At 40.0% G+C, this 18,922-nt stretch overlaps 1 protein-coding gene across 4 annotated transcripts in view; it reads right to left on the bottom strand.

Annotated features, from left to right (window-relative positions):
• LOC108703132 overlaps window positions 1–18,922 on the bottom strand; it is a 49,082-nt gene that overhangs the window by 18,781 nt on the left and 11,379 nt on the right. For 2 of the 4 annotated variants that reach the window (XM_018239140.2, XM_041577972.1), the window contains exon 2: window positions 9,172–9,299. In XM_018239140.2, coding sequence (XP_018094629.1) covers window positions 9,172–9,268 — 97 coding nt within the window. In that variant the 5' untranslated portion in view covers window positions 9,269–9,299. Of the gene's footprint in view, window positions 1–2,510; window positions 2,542–9,171; window positions 9,300–14,985; window positions 15,009–18,922 lie in introns of those variants that run through there. The other 2 variants (XM_041577973.1, XM_041577974.1) reach the window with 2 other exon arrangements.

Below are 18,922 nucleotides of genomic sequence, written 5' to 3'. Positions count from 1 at the left end.
CTCCAGGTGCCTTGGTCTAGGTTGTTGTGTCCCCCAAACTATGCCTAACGCGTTTCGCTGGGAGGTAGAGACGCCTATGAGGAAGCTGGTAACACCCAGCGAAACGCGTTAGGCATAGTTTGGGGGACACAACAACCTAGACCAAGGCACCTGGAGTGAGCAGACAAGAATTTTGGAGCGAGCTGGCAGGACTGCCCCTGGGGACCCCAGAAAAACTGTTTTATGGACTCAATGCGCAAAAACCCGCAAGGGAAATGTGAGTGTGAATTTTAATTGCTTTTAATTATGTTTTAAATAAACGGTGTTACACTATCATCGGTTTGTATCCCTACTTTGGGAACTTGGAAGGAGTTGAACGCTGGAGGAGAAACCTGAGAGAGCTTCATGTTAAACGCATCATACCACGGCAGTGGTTTGTAAGTAGGCATTTTATATAGAAGGTGGAGGCATCTGCATCCCTGGAACATATCCCATTTTCACAGGAAAAGCACTCTTCCGCCCCTCTGTTCACCTGTATTGCCACTTTTACTTATTAATAGCCACCCGAAGGAGAAGGGGAAAACACATCCACTTAACATCCAGTGCATGCACGGGGTGATATTTTATATTGCAAACGTATTGCGCTATGTTTGTTTTCTATTTCTGTTGCCACAGGCGCTGATCGCTTCTTATACGTATTCCCTCTTTGGGGGTTTATATATATTCGATTTTGGATTCATATACAGTTGAGAGACTGTGAAGGGGTCGGCAAGAAATAATCTAAGAGACTGACATTTTTTACTGGGCTGCGTTTTGTAAGACTAAGTCTAATGTTTCGTCAACAGTTTTACCACTGCCGGAGAAACATCTGATTCAGTCCCATATTATAAGCATTGGCAAAAGTTGTAATTCACCTGTCTAAGCACATAGGGTGGATTTTTGTCTAAAATTGCAAAACAATCTGAAATCTGTCCCATACATGGTCTGACTGAAGAGCCACTAACTGATGGGTCCACAGGCTGCATTGTTAAGTACTAAGTCATTTTCCATTTGTCATGGACGAAGTCCAGACTATTTTGAAAATAATATTCATAGCACTCTCTCATTAAAAGTTCATTTCTTATAAAAGGTCAGTTCAGCCACATTACTGGAAATTGGGGCTAATTATTGGGTTGTTTAACATTAAACTATGTTTATTATTATACTTTCTCATAAAACACAAGGGGTATGTTTTTATATATATATATATATATATATATATATATATATATATATATATATATATATATATATATAGACAAATACAAGATTCCTCTGCACTCAACCCATTATCAATATATTTAAGACAGAGACATTTTGTGCATACTGCTACTGAAAAATGCCTTACCCTTTAAACAAAACAGGGATTGTTTGTCCATATATTGCAATATATTTAAGCTGGCCAACTACGTCAAAGTCATCCCATATCTGGCCAGTCCTATGCTCAATTTTCATTTGATTCATTAAGAATTCTATGGTTTCATTATACATTTTATAAAAGGGACGAATGCGTTTTACCTGCAACTTACTAGCTGCTTTCAAAGTAAAACTCCCAAACTTGGCTGCCCTTTTATTAGACACCAGTGGGATCACCTGACTATAGTTGGAGGGGGTGGGAGCTACAACATGGAGCTGGTCACTGCTCTTGTAGAACTATAACAAACAAGGGAAAGTTGTGCTCACCACTAGTTTTTAAAATCATTAGGCGGGGGTGCAATGAGGGTGTGACCACAAAATACATATAGACAAATACAAGATTCCTCTGCACTCAACCCATTATCAATATATTTAAGACAGAGACATTTTGTGCATACTGCTACTGGAAAATGCCTTACCCTTTAAACAAAACAGGGATTGTTTGTCCATATATTGCAATATATTTAAGCTGGCCAACTACGTCAAAGTCATCCCATATCTGGCCAGTCCTATGCTCAATTTTCATTTGATTCATTAAGAATTCTATGGTTTCATTATACATTTTATAAAAGGGACGAATGCGTTTTACCTGCAACTTACTAGCTGCTTTCAAAGTAAAACTCCCAAACTTGGCTGCCCTTTTATTAGACACCAGTGGGATCACCTGACTATAGTTGGAGGGGGTGGGAGCTACAACATGGAGCTGGTCACTGCTCTTGTAGAACTATAACAAACAAGGGAAAGTTGTGCTCACCACTAGTTTTTAAAATCATTAGGCGGGGGTGCAATGAGGGTGTGACCACAAAATACATATAGACAAATACAAGATTCCTCTGCACTCAACCCATTATCAATATATTTAAGACAGAGACATTTTGTGCATACTGCTACTGAAAAATGCCTTACCCTTTAAACAAAACAGGGATTGTTTGTCCATATATTGCAATATATTTAAGCTGGCCAACTACGTCAAAGTCATCCCATATCTGGCCAGTCCTATGCTCAATTTTCATTTGATTCATTAAGAATTCTATGGTTTCATTATACATTTTATAAAAGGGACGAATGCGTTTTACCTGCAACTTACTAGCTGCTTTCAAAGTAAAACTCCCAAACTTGGCTGCCCTTTTATTAGACACCAGTGGGAAAGGGTAAGGCATTTTTCAGTAGCAGTATGCACAAAATGTCTCTGTCTTAAATATATTGATAATGGGTTGAGTGCAGAGGAATCTTGTATTTGTCTATATGTATTTTGTGGTCACACCCTCATTGCACCCCCGCCTAATGATTTTAAAAACTAGTGGTGAGCACAACTTTCCCTTGTTTGTTATATATATATATATATATATATATATATATATATATAAAATACACATATATTTTGGTCCCGTTGCAAAAAAACAGTACCTGCTTTTTTACTGCAGTTTCAGAGTAATACAATATAATAGTAGTTGAGATTGAGAAACTCAACTCAAAATGTGTGCGTAAGTGAAAGTAGCCTAATTGATCTGCTATCTGATCCAGAGGAAGGTGAAAATACATTAAAGGCATGTATGCTGCGGTCTAAGCTGTGATTCAGCACTCCAGCAAGAAGGAATGGCATATTTTAATGAAACTGTCACTGATATCCAACACAATGGTTCCCTTGAACTATTCAGGTAGGTGTTGGCAGAAACTCACAGAGGTGTGAACATTGAATGTGGTCACCATGAAACCATAATGACTGCATGACACCTGCAAACTTTTTTATGGTTCAGCTAACACCTAACTGAATAGTTCAAGGGAACTATCATGGACCATAGTGTTTTGTGCCAGTAACCCCTTGCAATAACTCTTTCCAAAACCATCTATCCATGATGAGTTCAGATGCTATGTAAGTTTAGGCAAACAGGTTTGGGCAGGCTAAGGCTCTCCAGGCCTTAATGAAAATCCACCTATGCCGTAACGTGCAGGACATTCAGATGTGCAAGTTAGGGTGCAGCAGGAGGCTGGTCTCAAAGGGGCCCTTTTATCACTACCTTCCCTCACCCTTCCCTTCTGACACTGCTGTCTACTCCTTGTGGCAAAATTTTAATCTGGTGCAAGGAGCATATTATTGTATTTCCCAGGGTGCAAGTGTTTGTTAATGAACACTGGGGTCTTTTGTCTCTTAGTATTCTAGCAATTGAATTCTGGAGAACAGTAACCTCTAGTGCTTTTTTTGCTATATTAATCAGTTACATTTGTACAATGAGGGGGTTATTTTCAGTGATGCACTATGCAAAAGGTGTGATGAAAAACTTATTTTTAAGCACAGCTCTATAAATATGTCCCTAACAAAAGAGATTTTGGAGAAAATGAAAAGCTGTGGCTTTACCTGTGGCATTAATTCTATGTGTAAAGACTCTGGAAATTCAATTTTTACCTGTGATTTAACATTCTGTTGGCATAAGTATTGCTTTTTAGTATGATCTTTAATTCCCTAACTTTAAGGCATGGTTCTCTTCAATATAAAAAAAACCATGGGAAACCCCATGTCCCAAGTGCTAAACATTATATATCTCATATCTGCATTAACTCAGGACAACATCACGCTTGATATTTTCTTTCTCCGTTGGTGTAGATATCCACTCCCAGTGGCCAAATCTTGTGTGAGCACGGAATAAACTTATCAGTGCACACATGGGATGAGTTTTGCTGCCACAATGCATACTTTTGTGTTTCCATACACAAGGCAAAGCAGATGGAAGTGGATCAGCCTTTTCTTTGGAGTATAATACTAAGGGGCAAATTCACTACGCGCCAAAGCGCCTAACGCTAGCGTCAATTCGCTAGCGTTGGGCATTTTCGTTACTTCGCAAATTCACTAACGGACGCTGGGGTAACTTCGCTAGTGCAACTTCGCACCCTTACTTACGCCTGGCGAATTTGTGCAACGGACGTAACTAAGCAAATTCACTAACGCATGCATTTTTCTGAAAGCTACCTTTTACGCTAGACTTCCTTCGCCACCTCAGACCAGGCGAAGCGAAATAAAGTAGATAGGGATTTCTTCAAAAAAAGTTAAAAATTTTTCTAAGTCCCAAAAAACGCTGGCGTTTTTTCTATATTATGGGTGATAGGCTGAAAAGATCGAAAACTCATGGCAACTTAACTATACAGTGGGCACATGTGTAGGGCAAAATAAACATTTTATTTGATGTTTTGAAGGTTTCCCAGGCATTTGTAGTGCTGCTACATAGTCCTCCATTGAAATTTGAATTTGGCGCCGTATGCAAATTAACCATCGCTAGCGTAACATCGCTTCGCTTAGCGAATCAACGCTAGCACAACTTCGCAACCTTACGCTACCCCTGAGCGCAACTTCGGATTTTAGGGAATTTGCGGAGCACTGGCGAAACTACCCCTGGCGAAGTTAGGCAAAGTTACGCCTGGCGCAACTACGAATCTTAGTGAATGTCCCACTAAGTGTGACACTGTCCAATCCAGTCCTATACTGATTATTCAGGTACAATATGTCCTCTTCCTTTAGAACAGATTTCCCAAATTATGAGGCTATCTCCGCTAGGCTGTAGATAGGCAAAGGGCTGGAGCAGTGGCAAAGGAGGGGTCTAGCCTGACTGTGATTTCCTAGATATTTTCGGAAGTATGGAGTACTGTTTTTATACATTTTTAACCTTGTTATTAAGTGAAATGAGCCTTGACCAAGGGTTGGTATTTTTATGGAGGAGGGTTGCCACCTGTCTGGCTTTGTCGAGGACAAACTGGTTAAACATAGGCTGCCTGGTTCAAAACTGCCTGCCTGGTTTCCACAGTTTAGAATCCCGGATAAAACTCTGTCTTGGGGGATACAAGATTTTAAACAATCCTTCCCCCCTGTGTCATTACACTGACATCATCATAACACCGGGGATTAACATCAACCACAACTCCCCCATACATCATCTGCCCTGCTGCTGATGTCATGATCCCAGACAGAGGAAGTTAGAGGTGGTGACCCTATTAGGGAGACTTTAACTGTAAAATTCCAACAGCTACTGCTCTAGAACTTAAAATCTAAATGTTTCTTGTCTGGGGGAGGTTAAGCGACCTGATTAAAACCTAAGATACTGACTATGGAAACTTGGCTTTACTGAGCAATTCTTTCTCCCCATTCAACAATCGAGTTCTTTCATGTGCATTGAGGTTATTTGGTAAATTCCTGGAAGGGGAAGAGGGTGGTGGTTACCTGAACATGACACAGTTCATTTTTCTGTGTTCAGTGTGTGTGTTTATTGTTTATTCCTTAATATATAGAGTTTCTTAGGAGGAACAAACAACACAGCGAAATGACACGCTCTTCTTAGACTTAAGTTGTTTATTATTGTATATTTATGCAATTATTGTTCCTTGTGCATTAACTGATTGTATTTGCTACATGCGCAGTGATTTCTGTATGTGTTCAGGTGTCTGTGGTTGTGTGTGGGTTTCCTGAAGCTTCCTGTAGTGAGTTATTCATCTTTTATTGCTATCATTGTATCTGGTGATTGATTGTATGTACTTCGTTCTAGAAAGCTCAAACAGGAACAATCACTTTCAATCTCTTTTTAAAGTTCTGTTCAAATCTCATGAGAGATTAGAGCTTTATGTTATTCTAGATATTATCTATGTACTGTGCTTATAATTATAATTGTATAGTTCTGCCCTAGGCACACTTACACATTACTCAGCCTGAGGTCAGAATAGACCCAATGCATTAAGCATACTTTTTGCCAAACCATCGCCAATGATAATAAGTGGGTGAATGAATGAAGTTTCATATAGAGAAGAAAGACAAAAAAGTGGACGACCCAGATATCATATATCTGTCATTATATTGACATTTGTTTGAACTTGCTCCAGAAATCTGGGACACATAGGTGGAGGGTGATTTTTTTTGTCTGGGGAGTCTAGAAATAACCACAAACATATTGGTGCAAAGCCTGACTCTGAATGACATGCTACAGCCACCTGAGACCTCCAAAAAAAGAAGAAGAAAGTCCTGCTTCATATGTGCTGGCCTGCAAATCCTGTCTGGGGGCTGAAGTGTTTTTGGGGTTCTCTTTTTGCAGCTAATTTGTTTTTGCAGTCATTGGTGTAAGGGTGGGGAGATGTTGGTTGCCAGTTACTGAGAGCTTATGCTATCCTAAACAGCCATCACGTTGGCAGTTATTTGTCATTTGATGCTGGTGGTTTTGCCCTCAAAGTTTAAGAACAAAAGCCGTGCAGGTAGTCAATTGGCTGGAAGGTGAACAATGAACCTTACTAAAGCCAATTCAATTCTCACACAACTATAGTGGAACTGAAACTTTGAGAGAAGAACCAGGTTGCACCTGTTGCAGGAATGAGAGCAGAGGCATCTCTGGGCCGTTCACCACTCCGCTCTGAAGTGTGTGCACCCAGGCTGATTAGATTCAAATCAATGGAGCAGGGGCAGATCCGCTTCTCTTAATCTGCAAAAATACACAGGCTCAGGGCAGATTAGCCTTCAGCCTTAATGGCTGCAGCCTTAATGGAATACTTCTTAACTGCATATATTCACTGTTTGCTGCCAAACACCTTTTCTAGGGCGTTCCCTTCACGTCCTGGCTTTGGCTGCTATGTTGTCCATGTTTTCCAGACTTAACAGAGAACTGCCCTTTTGTTTTCTGAAGTGCAAATACTCATTAGGCTATTCATAGACAGACTGTAGATTTGGGAAGCACTCACAACAGCAGGATAACTGCAATTAAGCTATTATTGTGCATCCACACGACATGTTTCGGGCTCACACACACTTGAAACATGTCAGGTGGATGCACAATAATATCTTAATTGCAGTTATCCTGCTGTTGTGAGTGCTTCCCAAATCTACAATACAGTGATACTACAAAGGATGTTGATGACGGAGCATCCAGGTAACCACATTAAAACTACCATATACTAAAACAAAGGCTAATCTGTGTAACTCTACTCCATGGATATTCATAGACACAGTTGGCCCCTATTCACCTTCTTTTCCAACAGATATGTGTGCGTGCGTAAATACATGTCTTATATTTGAGAGCTGTTTATAACAGCATGCCCAATAATTACTCATAATTAGCAGGCTATTTACTGCACTGGAAACTTTACTTGCTATAACGATAATAGTAATTTTTGCTTTAAGTCTTTTGGACTTCAGCTGAGAACATTTGATGTTGTTGTTATTCTTGAGCTTGTTTATAATGTTGGTTTGGGCTGAACACAAGGATATCCTTGCAGATAAACATAGACATTTCCTTTGTGGTGGATAGAGCTACATTATGTAAGTACTGTATGTGGTCAGGTAATGGTAAGGTCTCTTTGCACATCTGTGTCCGGTGTAGAAGTCAGTTTAAGTAAATAAACTCTACTTAACATTTTGTGCTTAGGATCAGTACTGCATATTGTATATTATAATGTATCCTGTCCAGGTTCCTCTTTTTATTAACCCTGGTAATAATATACTTTTATTGGGTTTGGTTCCATTTTTGAGGATAATTTCCAGATGAGAACAAAACTGGAAAGAAAGTAGATGATAATTCAACCCTCCTGACACGTGCTTTGCTGATTCCCCCTAGGCCACTTTGAATGCTCAAGAGATGCCCATGTCACCAAGTCACAAGCAATGTTTACGTTCACATGTACCCATGAGTTGGTTGATTTTGCACATGCATTTGGCTTACTGACTTTTCCTTGTCCTGAACTCATCTTTGATTGCTTCTGACCTTGACCTGGCCTATATCCTTGATAAGAAATCTCTGACTTCCAACCTCAGCCAATCTAGCCATCCACTGGTCTATTGTGTGACTGTCAAGTCATCAGTGAGCTCAATGTTGTCATAGTAAGTTAGGATGAAAAAAGACACACATCCATCACCGTATAACTCTATATATAACCTTTATCCACTTCTAATTTTGAGTTTGAAACATCAGTAGGAGGAGCAGTAGAGGTTCAGTACTCAATAGAATTCATCTATAGAACTGACACTGGCACCATAAACAAAGTATTGAGCAACCACTCACATGTAGAGTACATTAGCCTAGATCAAAAATTCAACCATGTAGCTCTCTAACATAAAGTCCTAAACTTATTAATGGATGCAAGAATGCAAAATGGCTCTCCTGATAGGCCCAAACCGAGGTCAATTTCCACCAGCCATTTCTTATTTTCCCCATAGGTGAATAAAAATCCTATATCATTTAACATGGTCTCTACCTCATCAGTGTGCGAGGGGACCCTACAAGGCCTAATCCAACCACTAACTGTCTTACATCTTTGCACCAGTGTGCAGTGCACACAAATGACAAACTATCCTGATTCATTGCACTTTACTCTTGTTAGTGAATGAGCCCTTGTGTGTAATGTGTTTAATGCATACCAGGGTTTCTACCAGGAATTTTGAGGACCCACACACCAACCTGGTATTGCCACGAGGTCTCTGAGGAAGCGCGTAGACACGAAACGCATCAGACTTCGGACGCTTGTTTGAATATCAAATGCATAAAATACAACAAATATCTTTTTAACCTAAATCCTGGGGTTGGCAATATCTGTGGATGTCCAGAGTGCGCTGCCACAACTGCAGACTCTTGCCACCAAGTCACACAATCTGGCCCGATCTGCTCAAATGCTTTAGTCATATCCTCAATCAGTGTCATGGCAGTGTGGGGCCAACTGCTCTCTGGCAAATATTGAAAATAAAGATCCAAACACCTTTTAAAAAACATTTGAACTTACCATAACTCTCTTGTAAGAGCAATGCAAAGATCAGCAGGAAGTGTACTGGTATCGCCATTAGGATTTTCCTTTCAGTTTTCATTTCTTTTCCGTTCATTTCAGGCTTTCATTTCAGTTGGAAGAGTACTCTGTGAATTACAAATAATTTTTTGTTTTATTTTTTTAAACTAAGGGATAAAAACTCTCCAATTAGTAGCACAATTTTTTGACACCACAGGAATCTCCTAACAGACGTAGGGCAGTTTAATATATTTTGCAATAGTCAGGACTCATGATAACTAATTTTATAAGGATGATACCTATATGTATTCCAGAATGCTCAGGGGCTTTCTGGATAATGGATCTTTTCGTAATTTTGATCTTCATACCTTCAGTATAGTAGAAAATCATGTAAACATTTAATAAACCCAATAGGCTGGTTGGATTATTTATATCTTAGTTGGGTTCAAGTACAAGGTAATGTTTTATTACAGGAAATCAATTTTAAAAATTTGGATTATTAGGATAAAATGGAGTCTATGGGAGATGGACTTTCCGTAATTTGGAACTTTCTGGATAACAGGTTTCTGGATAACAGATCCCATACCTGTATAGAGATAATATACTAGGCCATGGTGGGTACTACAAAATGTCTCAAAATTCTTTAATACCACAAAATCTGCAATAGTCATGGACATTAGACATAGCATTTGGAAAAGTCAAACACATGTATCTGGAGTTTCAATATTGGTCGGGCAGGTCAGTTGACAGCCACAATACACAGTGGATAACCTGGCCACTTGTTCTGGAGTCAGGAACGTTTATCAGCCTGTACATGGTCAACTTTACTTCTTCTTCAGTGATCTACTCAGCAAATTTTTCATTGCATTTTCACATACAGGCAATCAAGGTTCTATTACTCAATTCTCTCCTATTATGCTTGCCACCAGCCTTTTTCATCAGAATTAAAAAAAAATCATAATGGGCTAAATATTTGCAATGGGTGGCAGCAGGATCGGACTGGGCAGACGGGACACCAGGAATAAACCCGATGGGCGCCGGCACAGACCTCCTCCACTGACCAGCTGTTGTACAGTGGTGCTGCGTTTATCATGCATACGCACAGCATCTTTCACTCATGTTCGCTGGGGGGGGTGGGGACTGGCAGGAGGGCCCTTTATTTTGCAGCGCTGGTGGGCCCCCAAGGCTCCAGTCCGACCCTGGGTGGCAGATCTGAACTGTAGGCACCCAGACTATTGTACTACAAAGTCATGCTGTTGTAATACACGTAGAATGTGGTTGGGCTTTGTCTTGCTGAAATAAGCAAGGCCTCATCCTGAAAAGCAATCTCTGGAAGGCAGCATATGTTGTTCCAAAACCTGCATATATCATTCAGCATTTATGTTGACTTCACGGATGTGCAAGCTCCACATGCCCATGTGCACAAACGCACCCCCATACCTTCACGGATTCTGGCTTTTGAACTGTGCACTGATAACAAGGACGGTCCTTCTCCTCTTTAGACCAGAGGACATGGTGCCCATGGTTTCCAAAAAAGAATTTAAAAGCTTGATTTGTCAGACCACAGCACAGTTTGCCCCTTTGCCTCAGTCCATCTTAAATGAGTCTGGGCTCAGAAAAGGTGGCGGTGCTGTATCTGGATGATGTTTATATATGGATTCTACTTTGCATGGAAGAGCTGTGACCTGCATTTGTGATGAACTATGTTCACAGCTAGTGGTTTTAAGAAGTATTCCTGAGCCCATGCACTGAATTCCCACTACAGAATCGGGTCTCTTTCTAAGGGCAAGTAGATCATGGCCAACAATGCTTTCTCCGGATTCTCTGAATCTTTAAATGTAATGACAAAATCCACAAATTCTTTTCAATTTTACATTGACGTTATGAACTGTAGAAAATGAAGTCCCCAAATTCTTTGCAATTTTTTGCTGAGGAATGTTATTGTTAAATGGAATGCAATATAGATATTTTTCAGAAAGCAACATTCTCAATTTGTTATGTTGTCTTTGTACTATTTGCAATAAAAAATATAGAAGTTTTGATTTGCAAATCATCGCATTCTCTTTAATATACAGAGAATACGTGCTATTTGGTAAGAGATACAGTAGGAAGAAGGTCCCTGCCTTTAAAATATTCTGAAGAGCTGGCAAAGAACCAAACAATCTGGAGACACTGTAGCTTTGGCCAGTTAAATGCAGTTCTAGAGGAGTAAAGTGTGTCTGTCAGTTACAGTGAATTTACCTTTTTTGTTTATTAAGTCAATTCCCCATTAAGTCCTGGGGCATCACTAGCAGTGCTTGTTTTATGGAAACTCTCAAGAGAAGATGAATCAGTGAATGAGACAAAACCTGTGCTAGCATGGGAATGTACAGATATACACGGTGGAAAGGGTAGAAAATGTGGGTGGAAACACCTCCGCTTTTCTACCTTTGTTATTATGTATGATTCAGCGTTGTGTCATTTTACTTTTTATGCACAGAGGCTAAAATACTTAAAGTGTTTTTCACCTTTAAGTTAACTTTTAGTATGTTACAGAATGTCTTGTTCTTAACAACTTTTAACAACTTCAATGAATCATTTGCCTGTTTTCAGCTTTCAAAAGGGGGTCACTGACCCCGGCAACCTAAAAACTGTTGCTCTGTGAGGCTACAATGTAGTTTTTACTTTTTATTATTTATTTTTCTAGTCAGACTCTCTACCATTAATCCATACCTCCCAACATTTTGGAAATAGAAAGAGGGACATAAAGCAGATTTTTTTTACCACACATACCATGTCCATTTTACAAAATTTGGCAGGTTATGAAAGTTTGAACACATTTCTATGGGTTTTTTTATGTGTTATTACAGTTTTGCTAATGAAGGTGAATTGCCCTTTAAGCTGTGAGTCTAACTTCTTATCTTATCTAAAACTGTTACAAAAGTATTTTAAGTATCTATTCTGGGCTCTCTGCCAAGAGCCAAATAAGTTGGAAACTTTATATCTTTTTCTGGCTGCTCAGTGCAGGAGATGAAAGAGAAACTTATCGGTACAAATCCGTGACTGCGGGTTGAGCTGTAAAAAGCGGACTGTCCCACTCAAAACGGGACAGTTGAGAGGTATGCATTAATCTTCCAGACTTGCATTCAAACTGCTACCTGGTTGCTATGGTAAATTGGACCCTAGCAACAAGATTGAGGCTGAAATTCCAAACCAGCGAGCTGCTTAACAAAAGTTTGAAAACCACACAAAAATAAAAAATGAAGACAAATTACAAATTGTCTTCCCTTTAATCTCTCTCTCTCTCTCTCTCTCTCTCTCTCTCTCTCTCTCTCTCTCTCTCTCTTTTTTTTTTTAACAAACATTATTCCTATTGTTCAACCATAGGGGCTGTCAGACCAATGGGACGAGGGCATTAGCTTTTATGACATGATTTGCATTTGTAGTATCAGCAATAGGAACAGAAAGGCAGTAGAGTAAGCAGGACCCTTAATAGCACATTTGAGTATTCTGGGAGGAGCAACCAAGTAATTAAAGGGGATGTAAGCCGTCCCTAAATCTGATTCTTCTGTGCCTCTAGCTCTCCACACATAGGGGGTTATTTATCATGGTCCGAATTTATCTCAGTATTTCTAATATCCAACTCTAAGCAACTCAGAATTCCCGAATGGACCTTATTTATGAAGAAAAAAGCCCAAAAAAAACAGGGTCGGGTAAAACTCTGAAAACTTTGGAGCTTTCCCTGAAAACTAGGAATTGTTCGGAGTTTTCCGCAAAAACTAAAAAATTTTCGGAGTTTTCAGAGTTTTTTATTTCGAAACCCCGAAATCATCGGATATCAGTACAGACATCAGCGCAGTTACTGGGACCTTTCCCATTGACTTATACAGGACCTCAAGAGCTTTTAGATGCCCGGGTTTCAGATTCAGAGTTTGCAGCCCATCACACTTTAATAAATCTCGAATAATTTGTAGTTTTTCTTTTTTGCTACAAACTATTCGAGCTTCCGATATTCGGAGCTTGATAAATTACCCCCTTAATATAGTTAACTTAAAAGGAATCTAAACACTTTTGCTCAAACATACTTTATTGAAATATTTCTGGGCTACAAATCCCCTGATACACTTCACATTTACGGTATACACATAATAAGCAAGCTGGGTCAGTCTCTCATTATGCACATGATTCTGCTCCAACATGACTGCCTATATCAGGAACTCACTTCTGGTGGAGGGGGTTTCTCGAACAAGTACTGTCGTTTTCCCCAGCTGGAGAGCAGGCTCTATTAGTTTACACATTCAGGGGCAAATTCACTAAGATGCGAAGTTGCGCCAGGCGCAACTTCGCCGCACTTCGCCAGGCGTAGTTTCGCCAGCGCTCCGCAAATTCACTAAAATCCGAAGTTGAGCTCAGGGGTAGCGTAAGATTGCGAAGTTGCGCTAGCGTTGATTCGCTATGTAAAGCGAAGTTACGCTAGCGAAGGCTAATTTGCATACGTCGCCAAATTCAAATTTCAATGGAGGAATACGTATCAACACTACAAATGCCTAGAAAACCTTCAAATCATCAAATAAAAATTTTATTTTGCCCTACACATGTGCCCACTGTCTATGTAAGTTGCCATGAGTCAGGAAATGTAGGGGGGAAGGAGGGGAGCCCCAAAATTTTTTTCGATCTTTTTCAGCCTATCACCCATAATGTAGAAAACACACCAGCGTTTTTTGGACTTTTTTTAAAGCAATCCCTATCTACTCTATTGTGCTTCGCCAGGTCTGAGGTGGCGAAGGAAGTCTAGCGTAAAAGGTAGCGTTCAGTACACTGCGCAAGTTAGTGAATTTGCGTAGTTACGTCGCTAGCGAAAATTCGTCAGGCGTAAGGGTGCGAAGTAACACTAGCGAAACTACGCCAGCGTTCGTTAGTGAATTTGCTCAGTAACGAAAATGCCAAACGCTAGAAAATTAACGCTAGCGTTCGGCGCTTCGGCGCTTAGTGAATTTGCCCCTCAGTTGGGGAACAATTCTGATGTGATGGGTTCTCTGCTCTTTAATGCCTTTGGTGATGAGAATATGAAATCAAAAATAGAATGAAGTGTAAAACAGACCTTGCAGAACTTTCCCTGTAATACTTGGAAATATTTATAATTGTGCAGTGTTGCTTTAAGAACCCATCTCTATGGCTGCTGGACTACAGCTTTAACCCTTGATAATATGCTGTAGAATTCTGGGACTTGTACTGCAGGGACATCTGAATGGAACAACACTGCAATGTAAGGTGTATATCCTCTTTAAGCCTGTTATACAGGTATGGGACATTGATTTTCTGGATAAGGGGACTTTCCATAATTGGGATCACCATACCTTAAACAACATGGATTCATGCCAAGTACAATGTACTGTTTTATTTGCTCAAACTTACTCTGTAGGACATGGCCTTCCCGTAATTTAAAGCTATCAGGGTAATGGATTCCTGAATAATGTATAACATATACTTTATATGTTCGTTTTTGTACATTATGCTCAGTTCTTCAGTAGCACAATGGCCCAAAAGCAAAGGTGTCTCTGGAAGTTATTTTGACATTGCTGTTATTTTATTTTTTCCTTATAGTGCCAACAAATTCTACCTTACATGGAAACCCGTTATCCAGAAAGGCCATCTCCTGTCGAGTCCATTTTAACCGAACAATTCTTATTGTTTCATTTTTCTCTGTAATAATAAAGCTGCACTTTGTACCTGGTGGCTACATGAATCCATATTGGTGGCAAAATAATGTAATTTAGGAACCCAAGATATTTTATAATTTTCCACACTATAGGCACAGGCAGAAAAAACAATTACCTAAGGACTTTCTTTGATGATGCAGTATTTAACCACACTTATCTGAGTTATTTCTTGCAGATGCCCCCTCCTGCGCCTGCTGAAAGGGAAGTTAGAGTTACGGGAATGGGTTTGTAGCAATTCAGGAAACACTTTATTTCTGAGAGTTGGAATAGGTGGAAATCGGTATCTTTGTTAAAAATTGCGGCGATTAAAGCTTTGTTGAACCATACAAATCACAGGTTGTTGCTGTGCTGCATGTTGCCAGGAAGCTCAAAGCCAGCAGGGAAGGAAGAGGTTAAAGGACTAAAAGAACTAAAGTCTAAAATAGAATAATGCTAGAAATTCTGTATTTTGTATACTAAACATAAACATGAACTTACTGCACCAGAAGCCTTATTAAACAAATGATTTATGTTTTCAAAGTTGGCCACAGGAAGCTGTCATCTTGTAACTTTGTTAAACATCTTTGCAAGACCAAGACTACGCACATGCTCAGTGTGGTCTGGCCTTCACTTGGGAAGTTAAGCTTATTCATAATTTATCAAAACAGCACAAGTCAAATCATTTCTGACAAAGAAGCCGATACAGCAAGACTGGTTAATAATCAGAATATACAGACTGCACTGTGATACAAATCTCTACACAGTCTCTGGCTGCACTACAGAGAAACAAACAAAACTGCTCGAGGTCGGGGAAGTAAGGGTGGGGGGCTCCCCCTGCTGTTTGAAATTATGATCATTTCCCTGCAGAGCAGTTACGGACTGTCTGAAGTTTCCTATCTGCATTTTCTTTTTATAGTTTTTTTTTTTAATGATTTGCCTTCTTCACCTGATTCTTACCAGTTTTCAAATGGGGGTCACTGACTCCATCTAAATATCAAATGCTCTGTGAAGCTAACATTTTATTGTTTATTACTTCTATTCAAATTCCAATCTCTTATTCAAATCAATGCATGGTTGCTAGGGTAATTTGGACACTAGCACCAAGACTGCTGAAATTGCAAACTGGAGAACTGATGAATAAAAAGCTAAATAACCACAAATAATAGTAATGAAAAGCAATTGAAAATGGTCTCAGAATATCACTCTTTTCATCATACTAACAGTAAAGGTGAACAACCCCTTCAAGAAACATGCTGAACAACAGGAAATGTATCCAGAGCTTCCAGTTATTACTTACTGCACTGGTGCAAAATGAACCCTCCAGGGGTATAATAAATATATTTGAATGATATTTACGTTATTTTAAGCATTAGTGTGCAGGGTCGGACTGGGCCGACGGGACACCGGAAAAAGACCCGGTGGGCCCCCAGCTCTCATGGTTCCCACCGGCCCATTTCCGCACCCTGCGCTGGTTCTCTTCCTCCTACTTTTGTGCCCGTCATGGCCACACCGTCGTGGCCACACAAACCTACACTGCGCGCTAATGAGAACACGCACATCCACACACACACATTGCAGCGCGTGGGGTGTGTCCTGAGACGGGCCCTGAAACTGTATACCTGGTGAGCCCTTGGCCCCCCAGTGTGCCTTTAAAAATGTGCAGATGAAGAAAGACAAAGACTTTGGACTGTAAAAGGCTGAGATTCCCCTGTGTACACAATGAATCATGGGCTGCTATCTAATTTAAAGAGGTCATCGAACATGTTACAGATTAACTATTACTTACAGGAAATACCACATGCTGTAAAATATGGCAGTGCTATGTAAATAAAGAATAATAATGGCAAGGAATTCGGCTTTTCAGTATTTAAACCATCATCTTCTATTGTTAAAGGGATACTGTCATGGGAAAAAAATTTTTTTCAAAAGGAATCAGTTAATAGTGCTGCACCAGCAGAATTCTGCACTGAAATCCATTTCTCAAAAGAGCAAACTGATTTTTTTATATTCAATTTTGAAATCTGACATGGGGCTAGACATATTGTCAATTTCCCAGCTGCCCCAAGTCATGTGACTTGTGCTCTGATAAACTTCAATCACTCTTTAGTAGTAAGACAAAACAGAGGCGCCAAAAGGATAAAATTAGCTAAAAACACTTAAAAACCCAATGGGTAATTCAGAGGAGGTAGTAGTGGACTTACCTCCTCCAAGCAGACACCAACGAGGCACCTGGCGTGTTTATACAAAGACACTGTTGTTTTTGCTCCCGTTCCACATTGCCTGATGAAGCAGGAAATGCCTGCGAAACGCGTTGCAATACTGTTTTGTGAATAAACTATTACTGAAAATTACCACTTTCGTTGGTGTCTGCTTGGAGGAGGTAAGTCCACTACTACCTCCTCTGAATTACCCATTGGGTTTTTAAGTGTTTTTAGCTAATTTTATCCTTTTGGCGCCTCTGTTTTGTCTTACTACTATATCGAGTCCACCTCGAGTGGAGGGGTGTCATCCCCTTTTTCGTCTTCTACAGAGAGCGACGTCTTATTCCTGAGTGGGGTCAGGATAAACTCCCCACCTGCCTACAGTGGTTGCCTATCGGTAACCGTGGTTTGTGAGTATTAATTTGTTTACTCTACCATTACTCCTTGTAAAAACATATTACACTATTGGGGCTCTTGGTGTTCCTTTTTGTCTTCAATCACTCTTTACTGCTGTACTGCAAGTTGGAGTGATATCACCTCCCTCCCTTTTCCCCCCCAGCAGCCAAACAAAAGAACAATGGGAAGGTAACCAGATAACAGCTCCCTAACACAAGATAACAGCTGCCTGGTAGATCTAAGAACAACACTCAATAGTAAAAACCCATGTCCCACTGAGACACATTCAGTTACATTGAGAAGGGAGAAACAGCAGCCTGCCAGAAAGCATTTCTCTCCTAAAGTGCAGGCACAAGTCACATGACTGGGGCAGCTGGGAAATTGACAAAATGTCTAGCTCCATGTCAGATTTCAAAATTGAATATAAAAAAATCTGTTTGCTCTTTTGAGAAATGGATTTCAGTGCAGAATTCTGCTGGAGTAGCACTATTAACTGATGCGTTTGAAAAAAAACATGTTTTCCGATGACAGGATCCCTTTAAAGTACTCTTTCAAATACCCATTAAAGTATTTTTTGTGTATAAACTGGATAATGTTGATTACTTCCCTTGTAGGACAAAAGGTATCAGGTGTTAATGTTGTTTTTGAAATAAAAACTAGAGTGCAGGCTTCTGTCTACATTGAGATTGCGTTTTCCCTTCTGGGGTTGGAGCTTTCTGCACCTTGATTGCAGCAAGAAGATTGTATTTCCTCCCCCCCTCCTGCTACAGGTTCAGGGTATTTTGCAGTGAGTAACCACTTCCTTTAAATCCTCCTGATGCTAAAACTTGGCTTGTGTAGGACTCCGAGCTCTAGCACCTGGGCCATTAACTACGGGGTGAGTCTATTCGTGCTGGTTGTGCTTATTTAAAACGCTGGGCTAGGGGCTAAAGCACCCGGGTCAACTTATACATTAAGTGAGTGTGGTATAGTGTGAATTGGTGCCTCATTGGTTGCCAGTCCACATAGTGGCCACCAGTAGTCAATAACAGCCCATAATTGACACCACCAGAAACATTTTTCATGCTTAGGTAGTTCTTCCTGTTTGAGGAAGTATTTATCATTTATATAAAGTTGTAAAACATTTTGCCCCTTGTATAGTTTTTTTTTTTGGTATATAACATTTTATAGGTCATGGCCCTATATGTTTTGAGCCTCTGTGGACAGTAGAAGGATAAATGATGTGATAGTTAAAGATACATCAAGTGGGAGGTTCAGTATTTGCTTTGAGATTGGATTAAACCTGTGCCCTGGGAATTGACACATCATCATCAACACAAACGCACAATAAAACACAATTCACTGAAATTCACCAAACAAGTGTTACAGTGGAAACAACCTGCATTATTCATAGAATTCAAATGTCATTCTAAAGGGCTCTGCTTTCAGTAGACTCTAAGGTTGTACCCTTCGTCATTCCAGCCCACATATTATTCC

This window comes from Xenopus laevis, chromosome 9_10S (genome assembly GCF_017654675.1).
Source record: "Xenopus laevis strain J_2021 chromosome 9_10S, Xenopus_laevis_v10.1, whole genome shotgun sequence".
NCBI classification, from domain to species: domain Eukaryota; kingdom Metazoa; phylum Chordata; class Amphibia; order Anura; family Pipidae; genus Xenopus; species Xenopus laevis.
This window is presented reverse-complemented; position numbering and strand designations above follow the sequence as displayed.